Source organism: Cololabis saira, chromosome 19 (genome assembly GCF_033807715.1).
Source record: "Cololabis saira isolate AMF1-May2022 chromosome 19, fColSai1.1, whole genome shotgun sequence".
NCBI lineage: Eukaryota > Metazoa > Chordata > Actinopteri > Beloniformes > Belonidae > Cololabis > Cololabis saira.
In genome coordinates this window covers 35,030,021-35,053,226 of record NC_084605.1, presented here as the reverse complement: position 1 = coordinate 35,053,226, position 23,206 = coordinate 35,030,021, and the positions used below count along the sequence as shown (strand labels likewise).

The following is a 23,206-nucleotide window of genomic DNA, read 5'->3' as shown; positions in this document are numbered from 1 at the left end:
TAATTTCCCTTCTTCTTTGTAGTCTTCTTTTATATAGAGGTTATCGGGATACACAATGGCTGAAAGAAGTGAGAAGGTGATTGCCCCTACGACCTTTCCAACCTTCTAGGTTTGACCTCAGACCTCCAGTTATTTTATAAGAAGCGTTTGGATTTTGTAATTAGTTCTCCCTCATCAATAAGGCCACGTTTCCACATAGCCGGGTATTTACAAAAACGGATATTTCCCCCTCTACGTTTTGAAAAATACCCTTGTTTACACGAACCCGCATAAATACACTGTTAAGGGGTGCTATGAGCAGCCAAACCTGCAGGGGGCAGTGTAACGAGAAGAAAAAGTCATGCTAGCCAATCAGAATCCTGGAAAAAAACGTCAACAAATGACAAGTGTGAAGCCTGAATAATATGGTTCTGCGTTAAATCGACGGCGTAGCCTACGTACGGTGCGCGTCGCCGCGTACCCTACGCCGTAGGCTCTGCGTTGGTAACGCTGAACCATAAATCAGCCTCGACTGCCAGTTACTTCCAAGACGGAAAGAGAGTCTTTCGTTTGGAGTGACGGAGAAGTGGAGTTACTTTTAAGTGTGACTTTAGAATATAAAACAGGTAAAATAAAAGAAAATATTGACGGTGGCCAAACAAATTGTAAACACAGGTCGTACAAATGATGCTGGTGACGTTTCTGTTGCATAATGTGCTGAAGCCTAAATCTCCGTTTCCCTCCGTTTACAAGCAAACGTGAAAACTGAGTTTTTGAAAATCTCCACTTTGGCCGGAGTTTTCAGAAATGATCGTTTTTGGTGACTTTGAGCTTCGTTTTCGTGTGAGTTCCAACAGAGAAAGTCTGAAGTTGAACAAGATGGTCAAAATTATGAGTGTTTTGTTTATCTGTTATTTTGTCTTGTCATGCTAGAGAAGCTGTTTTGCCAGCAATGAGCAATTCTTGCTGCTTGTTTATAGCAAACATTTGTGTATTGATTCGAGCCCACAATGTCTGGGCAGCGTTATGGTGTCGAGGAACAGATGGATTATTGTTGTTAATACTGTTGCATCACATCAACACAGCTTCACTGATGAACTCACTACGTGCTAACGCCTCTACAGTGTTGCACTAATCCCTCTACATCCCTCCAGGTGGAATGCTATGTGAAAGTGTTTTCTGCTAGCATGTGTGAAATAAAGTAATTCCCAGGTCTTCTTCGCTCCCCTTATTCACCAATTTGCAATCATATTTGCTTATCGCTAATGAGAAAATTCCTGGTATTTAGAAATGAGCACCAATGACAGTGTTTAGTGGACACAGAGCTAGATATCTGTTTTGATCATCTTCAGCAAAAGAAAAGAAAAAAGACACTGTTTGATTTGCAAATCTAACAGATATCAATGAGTTTCAAATCTTTTAAAGCAGTTTATTTTAGAATGACTTTCTAAGAAATGTTGTTTTTGGAAAAATACCTGCTCATTTTAAATTCCATGCCAATAAGATGCATACAAATTGGGAGTAAAATACATGATCCAGCACACAAATAATTAGGGCCCGAGCACTTGCAGTGCGAAGGCCCTATTGTATCTGTAGGAATTTTTTTTCTTTTTTCTTCTGACGAAAGGAGGGCCTTTTTGCCCCCCTAAACGTCCCCAAAAAGTCACCAAATTTTGCATGCAAGTCAGGCCTGGGGAAAAATTTGATATTTAATGGTTTGCATTAATGGGCGTGGCCTAATGGCTCAACAGCGCCCCCTTGAAAACTTTGTGCCTCAAGCCCCACAATACGGTTTGTCGTACATGCACGAAAATCGGTACACACCTGTATCATGGCGCAACTTAAACAAAAGTCTCTTGGGGTCATGCCCGAAACCGAACAGGATGTCGGCCATTTTGAATTAAACGTGTCATTTTGGCGAAATGTATGCCATTCCTTTGGCAGTTAATTCAGCCTGAACCGTAACGGGCACCCAGGTGTGTTATACATAAAAATGTGCGTCTCCATCGTGCGACACCACGCATTACTTTTCTCTTTCAAAAGCGTTACCGTGGAGACGCTAAACGCCAAAAAGCGCGCCCACCCTTCATCTGATTGGTTCAGACAGAAAAAACTTTGAGCCTCAAGCCCCATAATACGGTTTGACGTACATGAACGAAAATCGGTACACACCTGTATCATGTCGCAACTAAAAGAAAAGTCTCTTGGCGCCATGGCCGAAACCGAACAGGAAGTCGGCCATTTTGAACATTCTGAATTAATCACGTAATTTTGGAGCAATATATGCCATCCCTTCGAGAGTTAATTCAGCCCGAACCGTATCGTGAACCCAGATGTGTTATACATCAAAATGTGCGTCTCCATCCTGCGACTACACGCATTACTTTTCTCTTTCAAAAGTGTTACCGTGGCGACGCTAGACGCCAACAAGCGCACCCCCCCTTCATCTGATTGGTCCATATTTGATAGTTCCCCAAAAGGCACCAAATTTTGCATGCAAGTCAGGCCTGGCAATACATTTTATTATTTCATGGTTTGCATTAATGGGCGTGGCAAAATGGCTCAACAGCGCCCCCCGGAAAACTTTGTGCCTCAAGCCCCACAATACGGTTCGACGTACATGCACGAAAATCACTAAACACCTGTATCATGGCACAACTTAAAGAAAAGTCTCTTGGAGCCATGGCCGAAACCGAACAGGATGTCGGCCATTTTGAATAAATTGTGTCATTTTGGCAAAATTTATGCCATTCCTTCGGCAGTTAATTCAGCCCGAACCGTAACGTGCACCCAGGTGTGTTATACATCAAAATGTGCGTCTACATCCTGCGACACCACGCATTACTTTTCTCTTTCAAAAGTGTTACCGTGGCGACGCTAGACGCCAAAAGGCGCGCCCCCCCTTCATGTGATTGGTCCATATTTGATAGTTCTCCAAAAGTCACCAAATTTTGCATGCAAGCCAGACTTGGCGATAAATTTGATATTTCATGGTTTGCATTAATGGGCGTGGCCTAACGGCTCAACAGCGCCCCCTAGAATACTTTTCTCTGCCATAACTTTTGAATGGTTTGACATAGGAAGTTGTGGGTGGTGTCATGGGACTCTGTAATGAGTCCTTAAGCTTCGTTGGCCTTAATTAGCCCCGCCCCTTCTTCTGATTGGTTGTCCAGATTTTCTGCTATAACATTGGAATGGTTTGACATAGAGAGTCGTGGGTGGTGTCATCAGATTCTTTATGGAGTCCTTGACCTTCATTGGCCAGAATTAGCCCCGCCTCTTCTTCTGATTGGTTGTCCCTATTTTCTGCTATAACATATATGGTTTGACATAGGAAGTCGTGGGTGGTGTCATTTCTGATATGCTTATGGGGGGCGGTGGCCGTGAGTGCGAGGGCCCGTTCATCGCTGCTTGCAGCTTTAATTAGTTTTGATACTGAGGAGAGTTCTTTTTATCCGAAATGAAGTGATAACTTGCAGTTTTATGAAATGGTCTCCCATAATTGCTTCTTACAGTATTTCAGCTGTCCAATGTTTGGGGACCTTCTTTGTCTTATTTCTCACTTCATGTTTGACTTCATGTTGCGCCTTGTCTTCAGTGGGTAACACATCTGAATGGGATAGAGTTGACAGGTTGACCAATTTAACATTTGGACAATTTAACTTGGAAGCCATGCTGGCGTACAGTGATACATGGAGAACATAGTTTGGAATTGTCTAGTTTAGAATAGCAGCAATTGTCCTGCCTGCCTACCTACCTACCTACCTACAAACCCACCCATCCACCTACCTACCTACCTACCTACCTACCAGTGTTGTGCATGAATGCGTTCAAATGAATGCGTTCAAATGAACGCGTTCATTGAACACGTTCATTTCTGTGAGAACGTTGAACTGAACGCAACATATTTACACATAAAGAACTTGAACGTGAACTTGTTCATTCTGCAGATCACGAACTGGAATTTGAACTGTTCAGATTATGTGAGTTTCAGCTTCACTGTTTAGGTCCAATTATTACGGAATAATCCTTCTCATTTCACCAGCGGGCGGCGCGCACATTTAAAATACTCGACGAGCCCGTTGCAGTCTTTACGAATTATACCTTGATGATTAGGAAAATCCTCTCGCAGAGTGATGCAGAAAAACTAGTTCATGCGTTTGTATCTTCTAGACTGGATTACTGTAATGTGTTGTTAGCAGGATGTCCAAGTAATTTGCTGAATAGGCTCCAGCTGATCCAGAATGCAGCAGCACGAGTGCTGACAGGAATCAGCAGGAGAGACCACGTCTCTCCAGTGTTAGCGTCGCTCCATTGGCTACCTGTAAAATTCAGAATTCAATTTAAAATGTTATTACTTGCATATAAAGCCCAAAACGGCTTAGCTCCGCAGTATTTACAAGATTTGATAGTGCCTTATGTTCCTGGCAGAGCTCTCCGCTCCCAGGGTGCAGGTTTACTCGTAGTTCCTAGAGTATCTAAATGTAGATTTGGAGGGCGGGCGTTCTGCTATCAGGCACCATTACTATGGAACCAACTTCCAATCTGGGTTAAGGAGGCTGACACCACCTCCACCTTTAAAACTAAACTTAAAACCTTTCTGTTTAGTAAAGCCTATAGTTAGTGTTTAGTTAACCTCTAGCTGGTGTTGGTAAATCTCTAGGTAGTGTAATTTCTAGTGTTAGAGTCAGTAGTCATAGTTGCAGCTATAGAACAAAACTATAATAGTTAGTCTCAAATATAGCTTCGCGGTACATATGCTGCTATAGGCTTATGCTGCAGGGGGGCACCGACATGATCCGCTGGGCAGTGCCTCTCACCCTTCTTCTCCTCTCCTTTTCCCCGCCTCTCTTCTCCATTACAATTTTTATTTATTATAAATATCTCATAGCTATCATTTTTGTCCATCGTTCCTGTAGTTTCTTGTGCCGGCCCCCCTTTTTTCTCTTTTGTGCATGTTTGCAGGCTGGAGCCTCGGAAGCTGCGTTCTGGCCCGTGTTCCCGACCCCCCCCCCCATCCCCGGTCATCCCGTTGCTGCTTCCACCTGCCAACGTGGATGTCTGCTGTTGCTGCTTCCGCCTGCCTGCATCCCCCCCCTCTGGTCATCCCGCTGCTGCTTCCACCTGCCTGCTGTGTGCTGCTGACGTCCCCGACTCCCCCAGTCTGGCCTTCGGCAGGAGGGTCCCCCCTTATGATCCAGGTCCTGGTCCAGGTTTCTTCCCTCCTAAAGGGGAGTTTTTTTTGCCACTGTTTGGCTTAAGGTTTTTCTTCCACTAGGGGAGTTTTTACCTGCCATTGTTTATGTATATGTATAATTGCTCGGGGGTTTATGTTCATGTTTTGGATCTCTGGAAAGCGTCTAGAGACAACATCTGTTGTATTAGACGCTATATAAATAAAATTGAATTGAAATTGAATTGAATTACCTGATTTATGGTTCCGCGTTACACCAACGCAGAGCCTACGGCGTCGATTTAACGTGGAACCATAATTCAGGCTTGACAGGTGAAGAGAGACGCAGTGTCATCGAGCCGTCAGATGATGATCCAGTTATCATTATCTGCGGGAATTTTACACATCGTCTCCCAAAGAGTCCAATGGTAAAAATCTAACCTTTCCGTGCAAATTATGTCCACCTGCGCTGAGAAAACAAGTCAGAGCGTCTGCCTCGTCAACTTCACATTTGAAACGTCATGTGTAGTTAAAGCATCCGTCCAGTGGGAGAAAATATCTGCAAGTCCTTAAAAATCAAGAAAGTTCGCAGAAAGACCAAGAAGACCCAACAGCCCCGAACGACCCCAGTCCCACTGCTGCTCCTTCAGGGGGAGGATTTACCTGCAACAGGTAGATGGAAGGTAATGGACTACAATGTTGGAGATTTACAGCCTCTGTGTAAAGTTGAAAAGCCACTAGGACAATACATGATTGTTTACAGCAGGGTCTCCAACCCTGGTCCTTGGGACCCCTGTCCAGCATCTTTTAGATGTTTCCTTGCATCATCACACCTGATTCTAATTAATGGTCCTCATCAGCTTGTCATCCAGGTCTGCACAAGTCTGTTAATGACAGTCATTTATATCAGGGTTCTGAGGGGAAATATCTAAAACATGCAGGATATGGGGGTCCTGAGGACCAGGGTTGGAGACCACTGGTATACGGTGAACAGTTTTAGGATAGGGGGGCGTTTCATTCATACTTCTTGTGACACCCCTGTTAGGGAGTGGTCACAATAATGTGATTTTTTGTATGTGTATAAATGGGACACCTCCATTAAGATGTGTATTTCATTTTCATGTATTTTATTTATAATGTCTGGGAACGTTTTATGTTGGGAAGCAGCGGGGCGGAACGTTGTGGTCGCTCCAGGGGTTCCGGGGTTCTGTAAAAGTGATGCACCTGCCTCAGTCACTTCAGAAATGACTTGGCGGAGGACAGAGACGCATCGTGCTTTAATTGCTCCGCACTCCACCTGCTTTTACAGGTTAGTATATGGGTTGAGACAGACGAATGTGAGTGGAAATTGTAGTTTTCTGTTATAAGAAAGGAAGGAAGGAAGAGAGTTTAAGTGTTTTTGTTAATTTTGTGGGAAATGGTGAAACGGGAAAGTTTGACGGACGCCATTACATGCGGGCAGCCGCCGCCATTACGTGAAGAGCACGTGTAGAGCACGTTCAAGGTAAACGCTCGGGAAAACACGGTAAAAACCACTAAATGAACGAAGTTTATGGTGGATATTTGGTTCATTTAGCATGTGCTAGTAAAATGTTTATATATTATTTTCACAAAATGTTTAAATATGATTAAAACAAGCATGTTGGGTAATCCTGTGGATACCACAGAGGTGATTAATGGGTATTTCGACCCACTGAAGGTTGTAACACTGTGTATAGTGGTTTTTGACCGGTACAATGCTGGAGTAAATAAGAAGTAATGTATTTACTAAAATTTAAGTTGTTTATAACTGAAAAGTGAAGAGTAGAATGGGATGTGATATTTGGAAATAGAACCCATGTGTTTAATGTGTTAATTGTGACAGTTTATTGTGTAAATATGATGATGTTGTAAATAAAGAAATAACTTGGCGGAGGACAGAGATGCATCGCGCTTTAACTGCTCCGCACTCCACCTGCTTTTACAGGTAAACATATTTGTTACCACGGTCCTCACCCTTGGGACTCGTAACATTCTCACCTAAAAATATTGAAATGAACTGAATTTGAACTAGTTCAAATAGAAAATGGTGAACTATGAACGTGAACTGTTCATTTTTAAACTACTTCATGAGAAGTAGGAACTTGCACAACACTGGTACCTACCTACCTACCTACCTACCTACCTACCTACCTACCTACCTAATCCTGCAGCACAGTGGATTAGAGCAGTGTTTCCCACATGTTTTAGATGTTTCCCTTCATCATCACACCTGATTCTAATTAATGGTCCTAATTAGCTTGTCATCCAGGATGCACAATTCTGTTGATGACACAGGTACTTGTATCACGGTTTACTGAAGCAGGGAAACATCTAAAACATGCAGGACAGTGTGCCTCGAGGACCAGGGTTGGGAAACACTGGATTAGAGGTTAGCACTGTTGACTCACAGCAAGAAGGTTCCTGGTTCAATTCCCTGGCCTGGCGGGGGTCTTTCTGTGTGGACTTTTGCATGTTCTCCCCGTCTTTGCGTGGGTTCCCTCCGGGTACTCCTGCTTCCTTGCACAGTGCAAAAACATGCATATTAGGTTCATTGATGATTCTAAACTTCCTGTAGGTGTGAGTGTGCATGGTTGTTGGTCTGTATATGTGTCCCTGAGATGGACTGCCGACCTGTCCAGGGTGTAACCCCTGCCTCTCACCTGTGATGAGCTAGGATAGGCTCCAGCAGACCCTCGTGACCCTGCAAAGCAGGGGTCACCAATCCTGGTCCTCGAGGGCCGGTGTCCTGCATGTTTTAGAGTTTTCTCTGCTTTAACACACCTGATTCTAATTAATCATCGTCATCAGCTTGTCAGGAGGTCTGCACAATTCTCTTAATGACACAGTCACTTCTATCACGGTGCAATGAAGCAGCGAAACATGTAAAACATGCAGGACACCGGCCCTCGAGGACCAGGATTGGTGACCCCTGCTGCAAAGGATAAAGCGGATATGGAAATGGATGGATGGATAGACAAATGGTTGATATTAAAAGGAACAACTTCAAATTGTTTTTACTCATTTTGTCATGGTTAGTCCTCCGGCCTTCAGTAATTTTCCACTCACCTCTCTCCTGCTCACCCCATCTGCAGCCACACCCACCTCGTCACTCACTCCACTCACCTGCTCACTCAGCTGCAGCTCCTCAGCAATCAAGCCAGGTTAAAAGCTCCATTCTCCTCCTCACTCACTGCCAGATCGTCTGATCTCTGGGTTTCGACCCTGCTTGTTCCTGACCTACCTGCCTCGTCTCTGCCCTGATCATCACTGGAACAGCGTCATCACTCCAACAATTGTGAGCATTTGCTGTGCTTACCTGCTTCTGCTGACAATAAAAGTCATTACCAATCTTATCTGGTCCACTTGGTGCTGCTCTTGGGTCCAAAACCTCACCCCTTACACATTTTACATAAATTGCTGAACATTTTGACATATTTCTAAATCACGAATCCATTTCTCAAACAATCGCTTCCTCACACCTTCAACTGATAACTTTTCTCAGTTAGTTCCTAAAGTTCATGCGATACTCACCAAAGGCTAACATCCATGTGTGTGCCAAACTGAACTACCCTTTGATACCTGGCAGGGAAATCCCTGAAGTCTGTATTGGATTTGCTTAGAGAGTAGACTATTTTCATTTCACTTTCCAAAATTCTATCTACTTTTTATCACCTTTTGCTGCTTTCAACAGTAAATGCTGGTGCTGGTGGACCATTTTCTGGTGTGTTTGATTAGCCGGGAGCCACAAAGATTGCGCGCTTGGCTCCAAAGCGGTGGCTTCCAGCTGAGGAAGCCTCCAGTTATCAGACTGCTGGCTCGCTTGTTTCAACACTACTTTCTTCCTAGCTTTGGCTAACTACAGTTGTGGGCAAAGATTTAGTCAAATTATGGTTTTGCAAACTTTTCTGCTTCAGTATTCTTAGATATGTTTCCCCTCGTGTTTCCTAAGTCACGTTTAAAAGCATTTCACAACTTTTTAAGGTTTTTATTTGCAAATGCATCAGATTAATTCAAATAGTTGATATATACGTTGTCAACGCTTTTTCAAAACGTCCATAATTTACTCTGACTTGATATCACTCTTTGGGCCAAATCCTGAATGATAGTGATCCATACTTGCTCTATTAGTGTCCCGTGTTGATCACAACTTCTAATTTTTTATCTGCTTTTTGAGAATCTACTTCAGTTTTGGAATAAGTGCAAAATGTTAGTGTTTTATGTTCTCTAAGTTATTTTGATATCACACTGACTTGTGACATGGTGCTCCAGTCGAAAATAATAGGATCATCACCAGTTTACACATATATTGTTGGAAGAAGTGGCTCTTGAAGTGCATTGTGATATCACTTATTCACGGCAGTGATTTGGGGCAGAATTGTAAGTGAACTCAATACTAGAGGTCAAAAGGAACCATAATCATGGATGGTCTCAAAATGTTGGCCCGTTTCAGTACTCATGACTACCTTCTCCTCTGTGGACAATCACTTTTCCAAATATGGCAAACAGCTAGAAGGGGGCTCCAAAACAAAATTGCTTCATTCTTGCACCAACCATTTTGTGCAAATTTAGTTTGGCTATACTTCATGTAGCTTACAGTAGCCTTTCATTTCATCAGATCTTTACAGTGCATGCAAATTAGCTAAGAAATAAATAGTGAGGTGTGCAATTAATCGATTTTAAATCTAAATCGGATTTATTAATCACAATCGATGTTAAAAAAAGGAAAATCGGAAAATCGATTTTCCTTTTTTGCAGCTGGCTGCATTACAGACAGAGCTCGTCTAGTCATCTTTGTTTGGTCAAGAAAATTGTAAATGTTGTCACTTTACTAAACTCAAGGAGGATTTACAGTATCTTTCAATTGCAGTTCATTCCCAATAGGGAAATTTGTTTGCTATTTTTCTTTAAAAATAAAGATAAAATATTTGAAACTATTTATTCCATTGTCTTTTGTAGTTTTACCAAAAAAATCGAAATCGAAAATCGGGTTTTCAGAGAAAAAAAATCGGGATTTTATTTTTGTCCAAAATCGCCCAGCCCTAAGTGAGGGTTGATTTTTCAAATGCCGGACTCGATTTCTGAGATTGTAGGTGATGCAGACTCAAAGCAGAAACCATTACAAAACACATTGATGGCTGACTTTACTGATGATGTCTTGAAACACATCATATGGCCACATTTTTAAGATCACAAATAAGACTTTAGGTGACAAATCTGGAACCATCCAGGTCCCTTTTGCTGTGTTGACTGCCTGACTGTAAATATGAATGTTCCTCCAGACATTTACAGCGACAGATCCCGCATCGTTATGATGATCCGGCTTGCACCACAGACTGTGCTTCACTCTCAATGTCAGCATCTGCCATTTACGAACAAACAAAATGAAATGTATTTCATTAAAGAAAGAAACGGCCACTTATAATAACGCAGCAGCCGGCAATGTTAAATGTCTCCTGATGTGGTGGAGCCACTGAGAGATGTTAGCAGACATCCACTCTGGTAGCAGTACCATTCGCATGCAGGCCTGCTGTCCTCATAATCTCTGTACCATCTGGCGGGGAACTTCACTGTCCACCTGCACCCCTGGATCATTAGTATTCCTCTCATACTGTGCAGGAGAGACCAGTGTGAGTGTGTGTGTGTGAGATATTGTTCAAAAACATAAAAGAGTCAGCATCAGTCAGGATTAATTCAGCAGTTACTGCGCCAAACTCTGACAAATCTGATTCATTTCAGGTAATAATAAATTCTTCTTTGTCATCTTTAAAGTGCAGGTTTAGATTTTGAACAGGTATTGAAACAAAAAAAACCTCCCCCAGGTAAGTCCTCCCTGGTTTCAGGTTTATTTTTCTCTCACTCTATTTTAAAGAAAAAGAATCCAATCAACGAATAGTGCGATAGGGACTCATTCAAATGATGCTTCCAGCAGCGTTTCCAACATTCATTTGAGCTGTGATCAAAGACTGATCTCTTCCTTTCTAAATCCACATGGCCTCTCATTACTGCCAAAGGAGCAGAGACACTTTGCTGTCAGAATTCTCTCATAGTACCATTATTTTTTTTGCTTTGTATTCAACTATGGTGCAGAGCTGTTGAGGAAGGGCGTGTTATGTGAATTTTAGATTGTAGTGAAGTTAAACAATTAGCATATAATTCTGCATTTATTCTAGATATTTCAAGCCAGTTTGTCCCAAAATCAAGTTTTTCTTTTTTATGAAAAGAGGAACAAGTATTTTTGTACATGTTTCTCTTTTCTGTGTTACTCAGACAGTGTTGTGCAGTTAAAATAAAAATGCACATTTATTTTAGCACCAATCTCAGTCAATGCCCATTCGCCCTTTGCCCCTCCTACTTAACCCTTCAACTCCATGGCTACAAAAGGGAATTGGCATTGGAATTAAAAATTGATCTCTAATGGTACAAACTGTTTCTCTGAGACACAAAACAACTGCATTTATATTCATTTAATCTGCACCTTAACATCACTGCATATAGCTTCTCCTTTAAAGAGTGCTGGTGTTTCCACACTAGCATCCCACACAGACTTCTGTATTGTTATATTAACATCAGGAGCTGCTGCCACTGCTGTATCATGAATATGTACAGCAATGCAGAGTAATATGGGCTCCCATGAGCCTCTAGGACTTTGATTTGATTTGATGGTTTTCATGATGACCGCTTATGCCCAGTATGAAAATATCTGCACCATTCTCTTTGTTCTCCAACTATTTTTCAAGGTTTAATTTTTTAATTCCTCACCATTTGCACACCTGCCTCCGTCACCGCTGTAGGGTAAATACAGTATGCAAATCTGTAAACATCTGAAAATTTTGTAGTGAATACAGTTAAAGCTAGCCAGCAGTCAGTGTATCTGTTTAAAATGCAAAATATTTTACGTTTATGGTAATTTTATCTTTGCTTTGCAGCTGCCTTGGCTGTATTTCCCCCTCAAGGATCAATGAAGTTCATTTTAATCTTCACATAAACCTTCTCACAGACTAAAGACAGTTTTATTCAGCACAGAAGTGATGAAAAAATCTCAGTAATACACATTTGTAAATCCTGTATAACCTACCTTGCCAGGAGTCATTGCACACCTGAAAGGGAGGAATGTGAGATGCATTGAATGTGACATTAATGAAGCATGAATAAAGAATTGTGCTGTCCTTGTTTGCTGCTGTAGTTCACTTCAGTCAATGAATTTCGTGGCCATTGTTTGATTTCAGTGGTTTTTCTTTCTCATTATCTAATTTCTTTCTCCTTTGTAACTTACAGATACAAGGTTTATCCGGAGCAAGAAATAATCTTAATTCTGCACTCATTTGCTTTTGTCCTCTTCTTATTTTTTACCTCATTTGCGAGATGCTTTGGTAAAACCTGCACACATGCATGCACACTTAAAACTAGTGATGCACCGATTGTTCGGTAACCGAAATTGTTAGGCCGAAAATGGCAAAAAAAACACTTTCGGTGTTCGGTGGAATAAGTGGGGAAAAAAAAACGAACAATTAATAACGGCGTTGTAAAATAAGGAAATAGACTGGCCGCTCCGTCCCGTAACGTTGCGCACTACATAAATCGTTGGCCAACCAAAAACTAACCCCATAATAATTTTACCTAACATTCACCAGGAGGTGGAACCAAAACATAATGCTGGGAAATTAAAACATGTTCAGTTTTTTATGTTCAATAAATATTTTCTACCTTGTAATTTTGTAAAATATTTTTTTTCTTTGAAAAGCATGCCTATTATGCAATGGTGAAAAAATTGGCAAAATAAATGAAAAACTGCTGAAGAACCATGTTCGGTATTGTTCGGTATTCGGCCAAGTGTTTATTATTATTTTCGGTTTCGGCCACAAATTTTCATTTCGGTGCATCACTACTTAAAACCCAAACAATTTGGTACATTTTCAAAGCAAAAGACATTAGAAATATAGGCAAATGGCAGTAGGTGTTTTGGAGTGTGAGCTAGTGTCTGTTGCCATAAAGATGTAGCTGCAACTCAGAGTGATGTTGGAATTTATCGTAATGTGACAACAGCAACAGCTTTATCATTTATTTGTATACATATATGTATATATGTAAAAGACAGTTTGCAGAGAGTAACTAATTAAGACCAAACAAAGCCCTTTGTCAACACTGTTATCTTATTCTTTATTTTCTCACAATTGTATGTCAAATATATATACGTCTATATGACATATATTATATGACATATATAATTTCATTTCTTTACAATAGCGAAACAACATAGAGATGACACACTATTTTGGTTTCTAAGTAGAACCTCCTTTTAAATAGTCACATTTTTTTTTTAATAAACAGTTCAAGTCAAGCTCCCACTCAAGTCACGCTTCTGTTTTCCTTATTGAGTCACATTTATTCACAATGTGTGTTTGTATGTCTCTTTTTCTTTGTGATTTGATGTTTTTTGTGTTGAGTTATTTTTTCGTTGGCAGTTCAATCTGTTCATGTTCCTCCAGAATTGAAACCCATCTGTTATTGGTCCATGTGGCCACACAGATTGTCCCACCTGCTAACCGTTCAGTGCCACCAGCAAAGGTGTACAGTCAATAGAAAAGGTCTCTTTGAAGCATTGCAGAGTTAATCCAATCAGCTTGCAGAGGGGCTGGCGTACGTGTTACCAGTTCCTCTGCAGCTGGGCCCTTTGGCCAGGAAGCAGTACGCTCCTCCGTTCAAGGAAGATGTCTGACCTTGGCACTGTCCCTGAATTTCTCTTTGGCCTGCTGCCTTCAGACCTCTGGTCCCGCTGGTTGTGTGCAGAGCTCTGGTTGAATACTGAACACTTTTCCTCCCTGATTCCTGCACAGTCCCATCCTCTAGGGTGTTTGTGCCATTGTGATGGCTCTTGCTGTGCGATCCAGACATTTTCTTGGGGCTGGAAAGGCGTTTCTGCTTTAAATCCTGGGCAATTTCTGTTGTATACTCAGTAGACCCAATGGGCGCCTCAGCAGAGCCGAGGTTCCTCTCCGATCCCAGAGGACCGCAGTCGGTGGCAGGGCGGCTGATGCCGCTGGGTGCAGCTGCAGTCGCCAACACAACAGTCTCAGGCTGGGAGGGAGGATTGCTAATGGGCTGCCCGGACTTCTCAGCCAGTGTTGGGTGCCATTTGAGGATCCCTGCTTGGTTCCGGTCACTTGAGTTCTCATGCGGTGCCTCAGGGTCACATGCTTGGAGTGATGGGATGATGGGCACAGAGCGAGTGCGCAGAGACGGCGGAAGGAAAATGGTTCCCTTATCAAGGCGGGTGCAGGGGACCTCAGTCCATCCTTTTCTGGCGGTAAAGTAAGACAGAGGGGTCCTGCTCAGGAGGGGGCCGGTCCTTCCGCTTGCAGAGTCGCACCTTTAGGCAGGAGAGAGAACAGAAAAGAGAATGATGACCATGTAATTCATTTTAGAACCCTATTGTTTAAGGGCTTGTCAAACACCCAAAGGACACGTCTGCAACTCCGTCTGCTAAGTAGAGTCAGTTTTGTGCAGGATCTTGTAAAAAAGCACATGCATGTACTCATTCATTCATATTACATTACAAATAGTAGTCATCCATCCATCCATCTATCCATCCATCCATCCATCCATCCATCGAGTTTGGGTCTCAGCAGTCCCAGACCTCCCTCTCCCCAGCTTCCATCTCCTTTGGGGGATACTAAGTCATCCCCAGGCCAGCTGAGAGATGAAGGGCCAGTCCCAATCCCCCCCTAGTCCTACTTTTCAGTCCTACCCCTAAATTTTGCGCGTTCCCATGAGGGTAGTGGTGTCCCAATCCCTCTTTGCATGTAGGGTTAGTGGACATAACGAGGGCTAGTGTGTATGAATCTAGCCCTTCACAGCGAGGGATTTCAGATACTGACTCACTGACCGAGGGCTAGAGAAATTTCCCAGAATGCTTTACGTCATTTGCAGACTGAATCAAACAAAAAAACATGGCGGACATTTTCTCTTTTTCAGTGAATAAAATCAATATTTTGAGTTAGTTTCTGCATAAAAATGCGTTTTGATTACATTTCTAGCGAGAAATATATATTTTACTTTCATAATATTCACTCAGTGGATGTACATAATCACTCGCTTGCTCGTTGTTGCGTTGTATCTTCAGATCTCGCCAGAATAAAGGCTGATTTATGGTTCCGCGTTACACCAACGCAGAGCCTACGGCGTAGGTTACGCGGACGCGTAACCTACGCCGTAGGCTCTGCGTTGGTGTAACGCGGAACCATAAATCACTGGCGGCTCTTATCATCCCCGAAAACATCGGAGCAAATTTCTTAACAGGGGTTATTTGGATAAACTGAGCCCAGGTTGGGGATCTTAACAGTTACTTTTACGCCTGGAAATAATATTAAAACTTAATAAAGTGGCATATTAACAGCACTACAGCTGAAATTAAAACAGCTTTTAGCTCTGGGCTTCCTGATATGGTGTGACGATGTGCAAACGTAACTACGGAGTCGCTTACGTACCCGAACGTAAACCACGCAGTGACGTAGCAAGTGGAGTCCCAATCCCTAGGGAACATTACAAGGACCCTACGCCTGTGGCTTCATTTTTAGGGCTAGTGGTAGAAAGTAGGGGGTGTATTGGGATTGGCCCTTAATCTCCAATGAGTCTTGGCTCTGCCTGCGTCAGTGCCTTCTACACCTTAAGCACTTCCCCCCCTAGGAGGCATCTTCTCCTTGAACCAACACCTTATTATGGCAGGGAGGTTTGTGTGCCCAAATGATCCTACCACTGCTTACCACTGGCTTTCCTTTGAATACCCTCTGGCTAAAGAGACGGTCAACTTTTCACTCTGACATGTTGAAGACATCTTCTTGGAACCAAGTGCATTGTCTTTGAAATCATTTTCACTTTCAAGTTAAAACATTTCCAAACGGCCTGGAGGCACATTTTTAGAAGCAACTATTAAGTTCACCATACCAGATGTCATTTTTGACAAATTAAAACAAGACATTTTAGAAAAATATGACAAATCATACTTATTACAATTACAAAAATAATGGCCTCGCTGTAATAAAGGCCTGATACATTAGGCAATAAAGAAAAGAAAAACCTCAGCCTTGATTTGAGAAAGTATGGCACATACAATATGCAGATAAAGATGCAATTCTCTTATGCTGTTACTATTTCATTCCAGTTGCAAAAGAAAAGAAACAACAAATAATTATTATTTAGTTATTGTCTTATCATAATCTTTGAGTAATTATTTATAATCCTCAGCATGAGCAGCCGGTGTTGCTGCATAAATGTTTAACTGAGAAATCCCTTATCAGAGTTTAAAGGCTTTAGCACCGCAGTAACTAGATCCGTGACTCTTCCTGCGTAGATATCTGAACATGGTATAAATACGAGACTGCCTCTTCACATTGTGACCTAATTTTAGTTTAGGAAATTAGACTCATTACCCCGTCTTGAAGAAAACACTTTGCGTGACAGACCTATGATGTCAGATTTAGGGCTGAATATAAGCATCTGTGTGGGTGTGAGAGTCTCAGCGGGGGAATCTGACTGATGATGGATCGTGCGAACTAACAGAGTGGACGATTCATGCTCAGTTTGAAAATGATGCAGCAGAGAAGGAAAGTTATGAGAGTCAAGTGGGTAAGTTTGTATATTAGTTGAATAAATGCACTCAGGAGTTAATATCATTACTCTGGCACACAGCCTAAGGAGAGCGAGGGTTATTGTCAGCCTTCAGAGGCTGTTTGTAGCAGGGCCAAGTCTAAATAATTGAATTACGTTCCCTCTCTCTGCTCTTTCTTGGTGTTAGAAGGGCAATGCAACCTCTGTCGAAAAATATTTCCTGTGTCAAATTTGACTTCAGTTCTGTCCTTCTCTGTGATGGGCAAATGGTTTGACAGTGGATCATAAAACCCACTGAACTAATTTGAAAACATGACAGAATATTCTCATGTTTGTTTGCTGCCCTCCCTCCTTTTTTCTTTAAAAAAAAACCCACACTTTTCACCACACCACACTCTGTTCCTCCATCTTCAGTTCTGTGCACTCTCATCATCTCTGCCCAGTCCTCCATCTGTCCCACCCCCCCCACCCGCTCCTTCTCTCACTCTCCTTTCCACCTCCCGTTTCTCATTTCCAGAGATGAGAGGGTGTATCCATGGCAACACGGAAGATGTGGGGGCCGCAGGAGTAAAAGGAGGGGAGCTCTACGCTCAGTGTTGCGTGGCTTGTAAGGCGAGAAATAGGTCATCTCAGGCTCCTGAAGGCCAGCGAGAGACACATTTGAGCGATGGATCTGAAAGGGAATTATCAATGGCTAATGAGTTCTGAATTGTTGAACTGTACAAATGCAATCTTATCCCAAAGAGAACACGAGGCCTTATTATTTCATCTCTTCTCCTAAACGCTTGAGAAATGTGTGTAAGATTTAATTGCCTATAGCGAACAGATTTTTCCTCTGTGATTTTAAAAAAAGAATCCTCATTAGTTTCTTTATTAGTTTGTTTGTTATTCTGTATGAGTGTAAGTGCGCATTTGTGAGTGTGTGTTAAGAAGAAAACTGCTCCTGGAGGATCTCTCCTTGCACAACCGAGAAAAAAAAATAAAATAAAACTGCTAAGCTCCACTGAGCTTTGTTTAAAAATGTAAATTATGGAAATAGGTCACATAAAGAGTTTGGCAGCTTGCAGAGTATTTTACAAGTCAGTGAAATGCTCAGTCAGGATGGCTTGCTGATAGGAACATTGCAAGGCTCCTTTGAGTTGGGGAGGGTGCACTGGGGACACTGCTGCTTTAATGACAGACGTTTCTGTTAACAGTGTCATCGCTCAAGCTGCACACACTGACAGCAAATTAGACACTTTCTGACTCACAAGCTAAACCAGAGCCTTACTTTACCATTAAAGATGCTCCGGTCTGCGTTTGTAAGTAAAACCTGAAACAAATTAATGTTTTCAGTGCCACTTTATTAAAGAAGAAAAGCCAGTGGAGCTGTTAATGTTATGCATTAATCTACTTAGGGAAAGTGTTCAGCTTGAGGACCAGCAAAAGATGCATACTTTTCCAAGTTTGGTTGTTGTCTCTCACAGTTAATCTCATTATATCTATTATCAAAAAGAAATCTTACACGGATTTGAATTAAGCAAAAAATAAAAACCCTTCCCACAGATATTTCCTTGCTGATCACAGAGTGAGAGGTTTCACAGCTTGGAGCGGTTGCCTGTGAGGATAATCAGACGGTCATTTTCAAATGGGTTTTTAGACTCCTGACCACTAACTGGTACAAAGCCCACTTTGGTCGCTACGGCAGCAGCACCAGCTGCCCAACTTCACTTCTGATGGCCGTCAAAATAGGGCAACTCATGTAAATGCCTGAAATTAATCTTCCGCAGCATGTAGCCTTCTTCCTCACAGCCATCCAGCGCAGCTCTGCTCCCAGCACGTTTCAGACAAAATAAATTGCCACGCAGCTTGATATTAATGTGAACTTTGTTTAGCATTATTTTGTAATTGACTTCCGAACAATTGTATTATTAGCTTTAAATAAGGGTTACAAAATAACTCCGTATTTATTCAAGAAGTACATAGTCTTGGGGACCTTTTTTGGGATTTTTTGCCTTTATTGGACTAATGATCTGAATCATCTACTATATTAATGAATGTGTTTACGCAGGACTTCATTATTTAATTTATTATTCATTTGTTCCAGTATTGATAATCATATGTGAAAAGAAGTTAAATGATTTTGAATGATGTAATCATTCAAGATCTTATTATTATTTATTTATTTTGGTTTAATTAATGTTATGAAAAGTAAAAAGAAGTAAAAAAAAAAAAGGGAGGGGGGGGGAACATTGATAATTATATTGTTATTGTAAATCTTATTTTTTTTTCATTTTTTATTGCCCTCAATAAAGATATATATACAAACAAAAAAAAAAAAGAAGTACATAGTCTTAATAAGACACAAATTTGAAATGTATACAAAATAAAACTTCACAATGTTCAAGATAATGTGGCAAAAGTCAGTCCCGAGCACAGAGGTGTCTCTTTTTAAGGACAGGTTAGAGTCAGTTGTCCACATGCTGGACGGTTCGGTGGATTGATCCCTGGAGCCCACACTGGCAAAAACCCAACCACTAAGAGGACACACGCCAGTGCTCTCGTAGAACCAGCCCCCAGCCCGTCTGATCAATACGCTTCAATGCCGGGACCCAGGAAAAAAAAGTGGGGGGGCAAAAGAAGGTGCAATTCTATTGAATTTAAAGAGAGCAAGTTCCTGTATTTTCTGTCAGTATCTTCAAGACACAAGAGAAGAAGAGGTGGCTTGAGACGTTTGCACCGTAACAACGAACCACTGAAGGTTATTCCTGCCAGATGTCTCAATGCAAAGACAACTGAACCTCACATGATTATACAGGACTGTCTCAGAAAATTAGAATATTGTGATAAAGTTCTTTATTTTCTGTAATGCAATTAAAAAAAAACAAAAATGTCATACATTCTGGATTCATTACAAATCAACTGAAATATTGCAAGCCTTTTATTATTTTAATATGGCTGATTATGGCTTACAGTTTAAGATTAAGATTCACAGAATATTCTAATTTTTTGAGATAGGATATTTGAGTTTTCTTAAGCTGTAAGCCATTTTCTTAAGCTGTAGAAATATTAAAATAATAAAAGGCTTGCAATATTTCAGTTGATTTGTAATGAATCCAGAATGTATGACATGTTTGCATTACAGAAAATAAAGGACTTTATCACAATATTCTAATTTTCCTGTATAATTTACTGCATGCTGCCTTTCCCTTCAAGAATGAAAATTAACTAAGTAACTCAAACTGGAGTTGAAAAGTTGTTTCATTGACTGAAATGAAATAAAGGTTTTCTTTAAAAATATGGTTAATTTTATTCCTTTTTCTAATGAAGTTACTGTATATTGTATGCTTACAAAGCTGACTTAAACTAGAATTTCAGCCCCAAAAAATCCAATTTCGTCAAGATTCTTAATTAGCATGCGGGTGGTTCTGAACAGTTCACAGCTAACCATACAAGAGTTCACATGCTGATGATTCTGTGTTGGATACGAAAGGATGGTGACGGTAAAAGTTGGGTAGAAGCAGCGGAGTCCTATTTGGTATTCCTTTGAGTACGACTCCATCAAAAGAGGAAAGCAAGTCCTTGTGACAAAATACGTAGAACACTTCCCAAGGGGAAACATCCCATAAATCTTAGAGTTAATCTGAAGGGTTTACATAGGGAAAAGCTAACCCTGGAGTACGTTGAGACCTCAACTCGGAGGAAGCATAAGTAAATATTTTAAATTCAACAGGAATGTCTTTGCAGACGTTCAGCCATGCCCTTGAACCAAAGTTCAAGAAACCAAGAACTGCAATAGTAAACAACCTTACTGAGGCTAAGACTGGTAAAGCAGAGTACAAAACTGAAAAAAAGTATTAAAAAACAGAAACTTTGATTTTAGTTTATTGGGTTTCTGAGGCCACTTTAATGTTCACTTGGATCACTGCCTGCATTTTGTCACAGAAGGCATATTATACATGTTTCACACAAAAACTTGAAAATCTCTTGAAATTGTGTTTGATTTATACTTGCTTGCTAGTTTGTCCTTATTTATTTTTTTGATACATGGTTTAAGTATAGCTTTTACTACAACAATACTCACTCTGACCTTATTGAAACTCACACCTCATCTTATAAAAAAAATCTTGTAAAAACTAAACAAAACCTATGCATTTTCCAATTATAAAAAAATCTAACAAATCCATCATGAAAACTAAGTTAAACTAACTAGATTTTTAAATAGAAAGTTGAAAACATCAAAAGTAAAACTAGTGACACATTCCCAACTATTCAACCTTGGTTAAGTAAGAGCTGTTTTTGCAGCCGGCGACTTCAAGCAGTTCACATAAATAAAGTAATGGTGTGTCACAGAGAAAATGCTTTATTCAAAGAGCATCACAAGTGAGATCCAGAACTCCCTACGTGTCAAAAGCGGTCAAAACAACACTGCTAACTCCTGGTGCACTTTGAATCACCTTGTTGAATACTGCTATACAGTTAAACGTGTGCATTGCCTTCCTTTTTTTTTTTTTTTTTTTGTTGCAATAAACACAATATCTGCATATAGTTTAAAATGCTCTACTAGGCTTTTGTCTACAATTGTATTAAATCAAGAATGAGATTTTTACTCAGAATTAGTTATTTTTCTTTAGAAAGGTGCAGAAATCAGGGGCCAATAAACCTTGTTTGAGTTAATAGCCAGAAGATTTGACTTCTGACGGTGTTTGTTGTTTTTCAAATTACAGCATTACATACGAGTCTGTTTTGTCTTTCATAAAACGTCATCAATGTCTGTGGCGCGCCAATGCATAAACCAAAGGACCATTTCTACATGTTACTGTCTCATGTAAGTGGGAACTGACTGTGATACCAGGAAGCTGTACAGCAGGGGTCTCAACTTCTGGTCCTCCAGGGCTGTCCTGCGTGCGTTTTCTGATGTTTCCCTGCTCCGACACACCCTGATACAAATCACTGACTACTTTTACATGCAGTCAAAATTCGGGTTATTGCTAATATTTCGGTTACTGAAACATTCGGAACATTCCGTTTACATGCGTGAGCAAACAGGGTTATCCCTGTATACATGGTAATTAATCATTCGGGATATCTGGATCAAACCAGCGACGCATGGAGAACGTGATGACGCAATTCCCGTAATTTCCACTTCTTCTTCCTGTATCCAAATTCAAAACAAATGCTGCTTCGCGCAACTTTTCTCTCACCTTCTTGTAAATCTTCTATCCCGGTACTTTCTACCGTCTACAAATGCAGAAATGTTCATATCCTTCATTACATTTATGAAGTGATTAGTCTCCTCCTGGTCTTGTTTCTCCGTGTTTAGAAGAACTTCCTGGACTCAAAAGACCAGGATTCCTTGTGAACAGAGCATGAGCAGAAAACAAATTTCTGTTCCGTTTGATGGGGATATTCCGTTTGGCGTTTACATGACCCAATATTCAGGTTTTAAAAGGAGTAACCCAGGGCTCATATTCGGGTTTTTAAAAACCCGAATATGAGCAAACTGGGGTTATTCAAAGGGGTTATTGGTGTTTACATGGCCGTGCAAATTCGGGTTATTGCCAATATTCGCGTTTTAAAAGGGTTATTGATGCATGGAAACACAGTCAATGGCCGGGTTTCCCAGATCCAACCTCTCTTAAGGACTTAAGAGAGGTTCAAAGAAGGTTTGAACTAAGAGAGAACCCTAAGATACGGGTGTTTCCCAGATGACTTCTTAACACCGTCCTTTAGTTTCGCTCTTTCAGAAGCTCTTTGGAGCAGCTGTCCGGTTCTGAAACCAAATCAATCGATGCCAGGCAAATCGATCACCGATCACTATCAGCGCATTTTCACACGCAGCACTGCTACCTAACGCACTAATTCCCTGCTGCCTGTGCGTTATAATGAAAAATTAAGATGATAAATATAATTCAATGACCCTTTTTCATCCAAACGGTGCGTTACTCCGTTATTTCTGGTTACAGTGAGGCTTTGTTTCCCCACACGCAGAGACCGGGAGGAAACGTGGTGGGCGGGTGTGTGCGTTCAAAAACATGAGCCAAGAGAAGGCGAGTTTCGCAAATCGCAACGTGGAATTACAGCAATCCCTGGTTTTTCGCAGGGTTATGTTCCAAAAAGAACCCGTGATAAGTGAAATTCTTTTTACAATTATAGAGGGCTTCAGATTGCAGAGATCATCCCCGCCACGCACGTATTCCTGCTCTTCTGATGCTGCTGCATCCCGCAGGTGGGTTTTTTCAAGAGAAGAAAATAGTTATGGGTCGTTGTCTTCGCTCTTTTTTCTTCTGGGCAAAAAGATTCTTTAATATAAACCGACACCATTGATTATATTTGAGACTGTATGAACGATTCATCAAAGGATCCCGTTGATCAGCTGCTGCTTCCCTGTCATCACACATGTAGGTGCTCGGGCGCGGCGCAGGAGGATCGGTGTCCCGGCTGCCTGGG

The 23,206-nt window shown here is 41.2% G+C and overlaps 1 protein-coding gene across 1 annotated transcript in view; it reads right to left on the bottom strand.

Annotated features, from left to right (window-relative positions):
- Positions 1–13,321: 13,321 nt before the first annotated feature.
- The window catches only part of nrg3b (neuregulin 3b), a 305,656-nt gene continuing 295,771 nt past the window's right edge, over positions 13,322–23,206 (bottom strand). Inside the window, exon 9 of the mRNA XM_061707728.1 lies at positions 13,322–14,540. Within this exon, the coding sequence (XP_061563712.1) occupies positions 13,790–14,540 (751 nt within the window). The 3' untranslated portion in view covers positions 13,322–13,789. The remainder of the gene's footprint in view (positions 14,541–23,206) is intronic.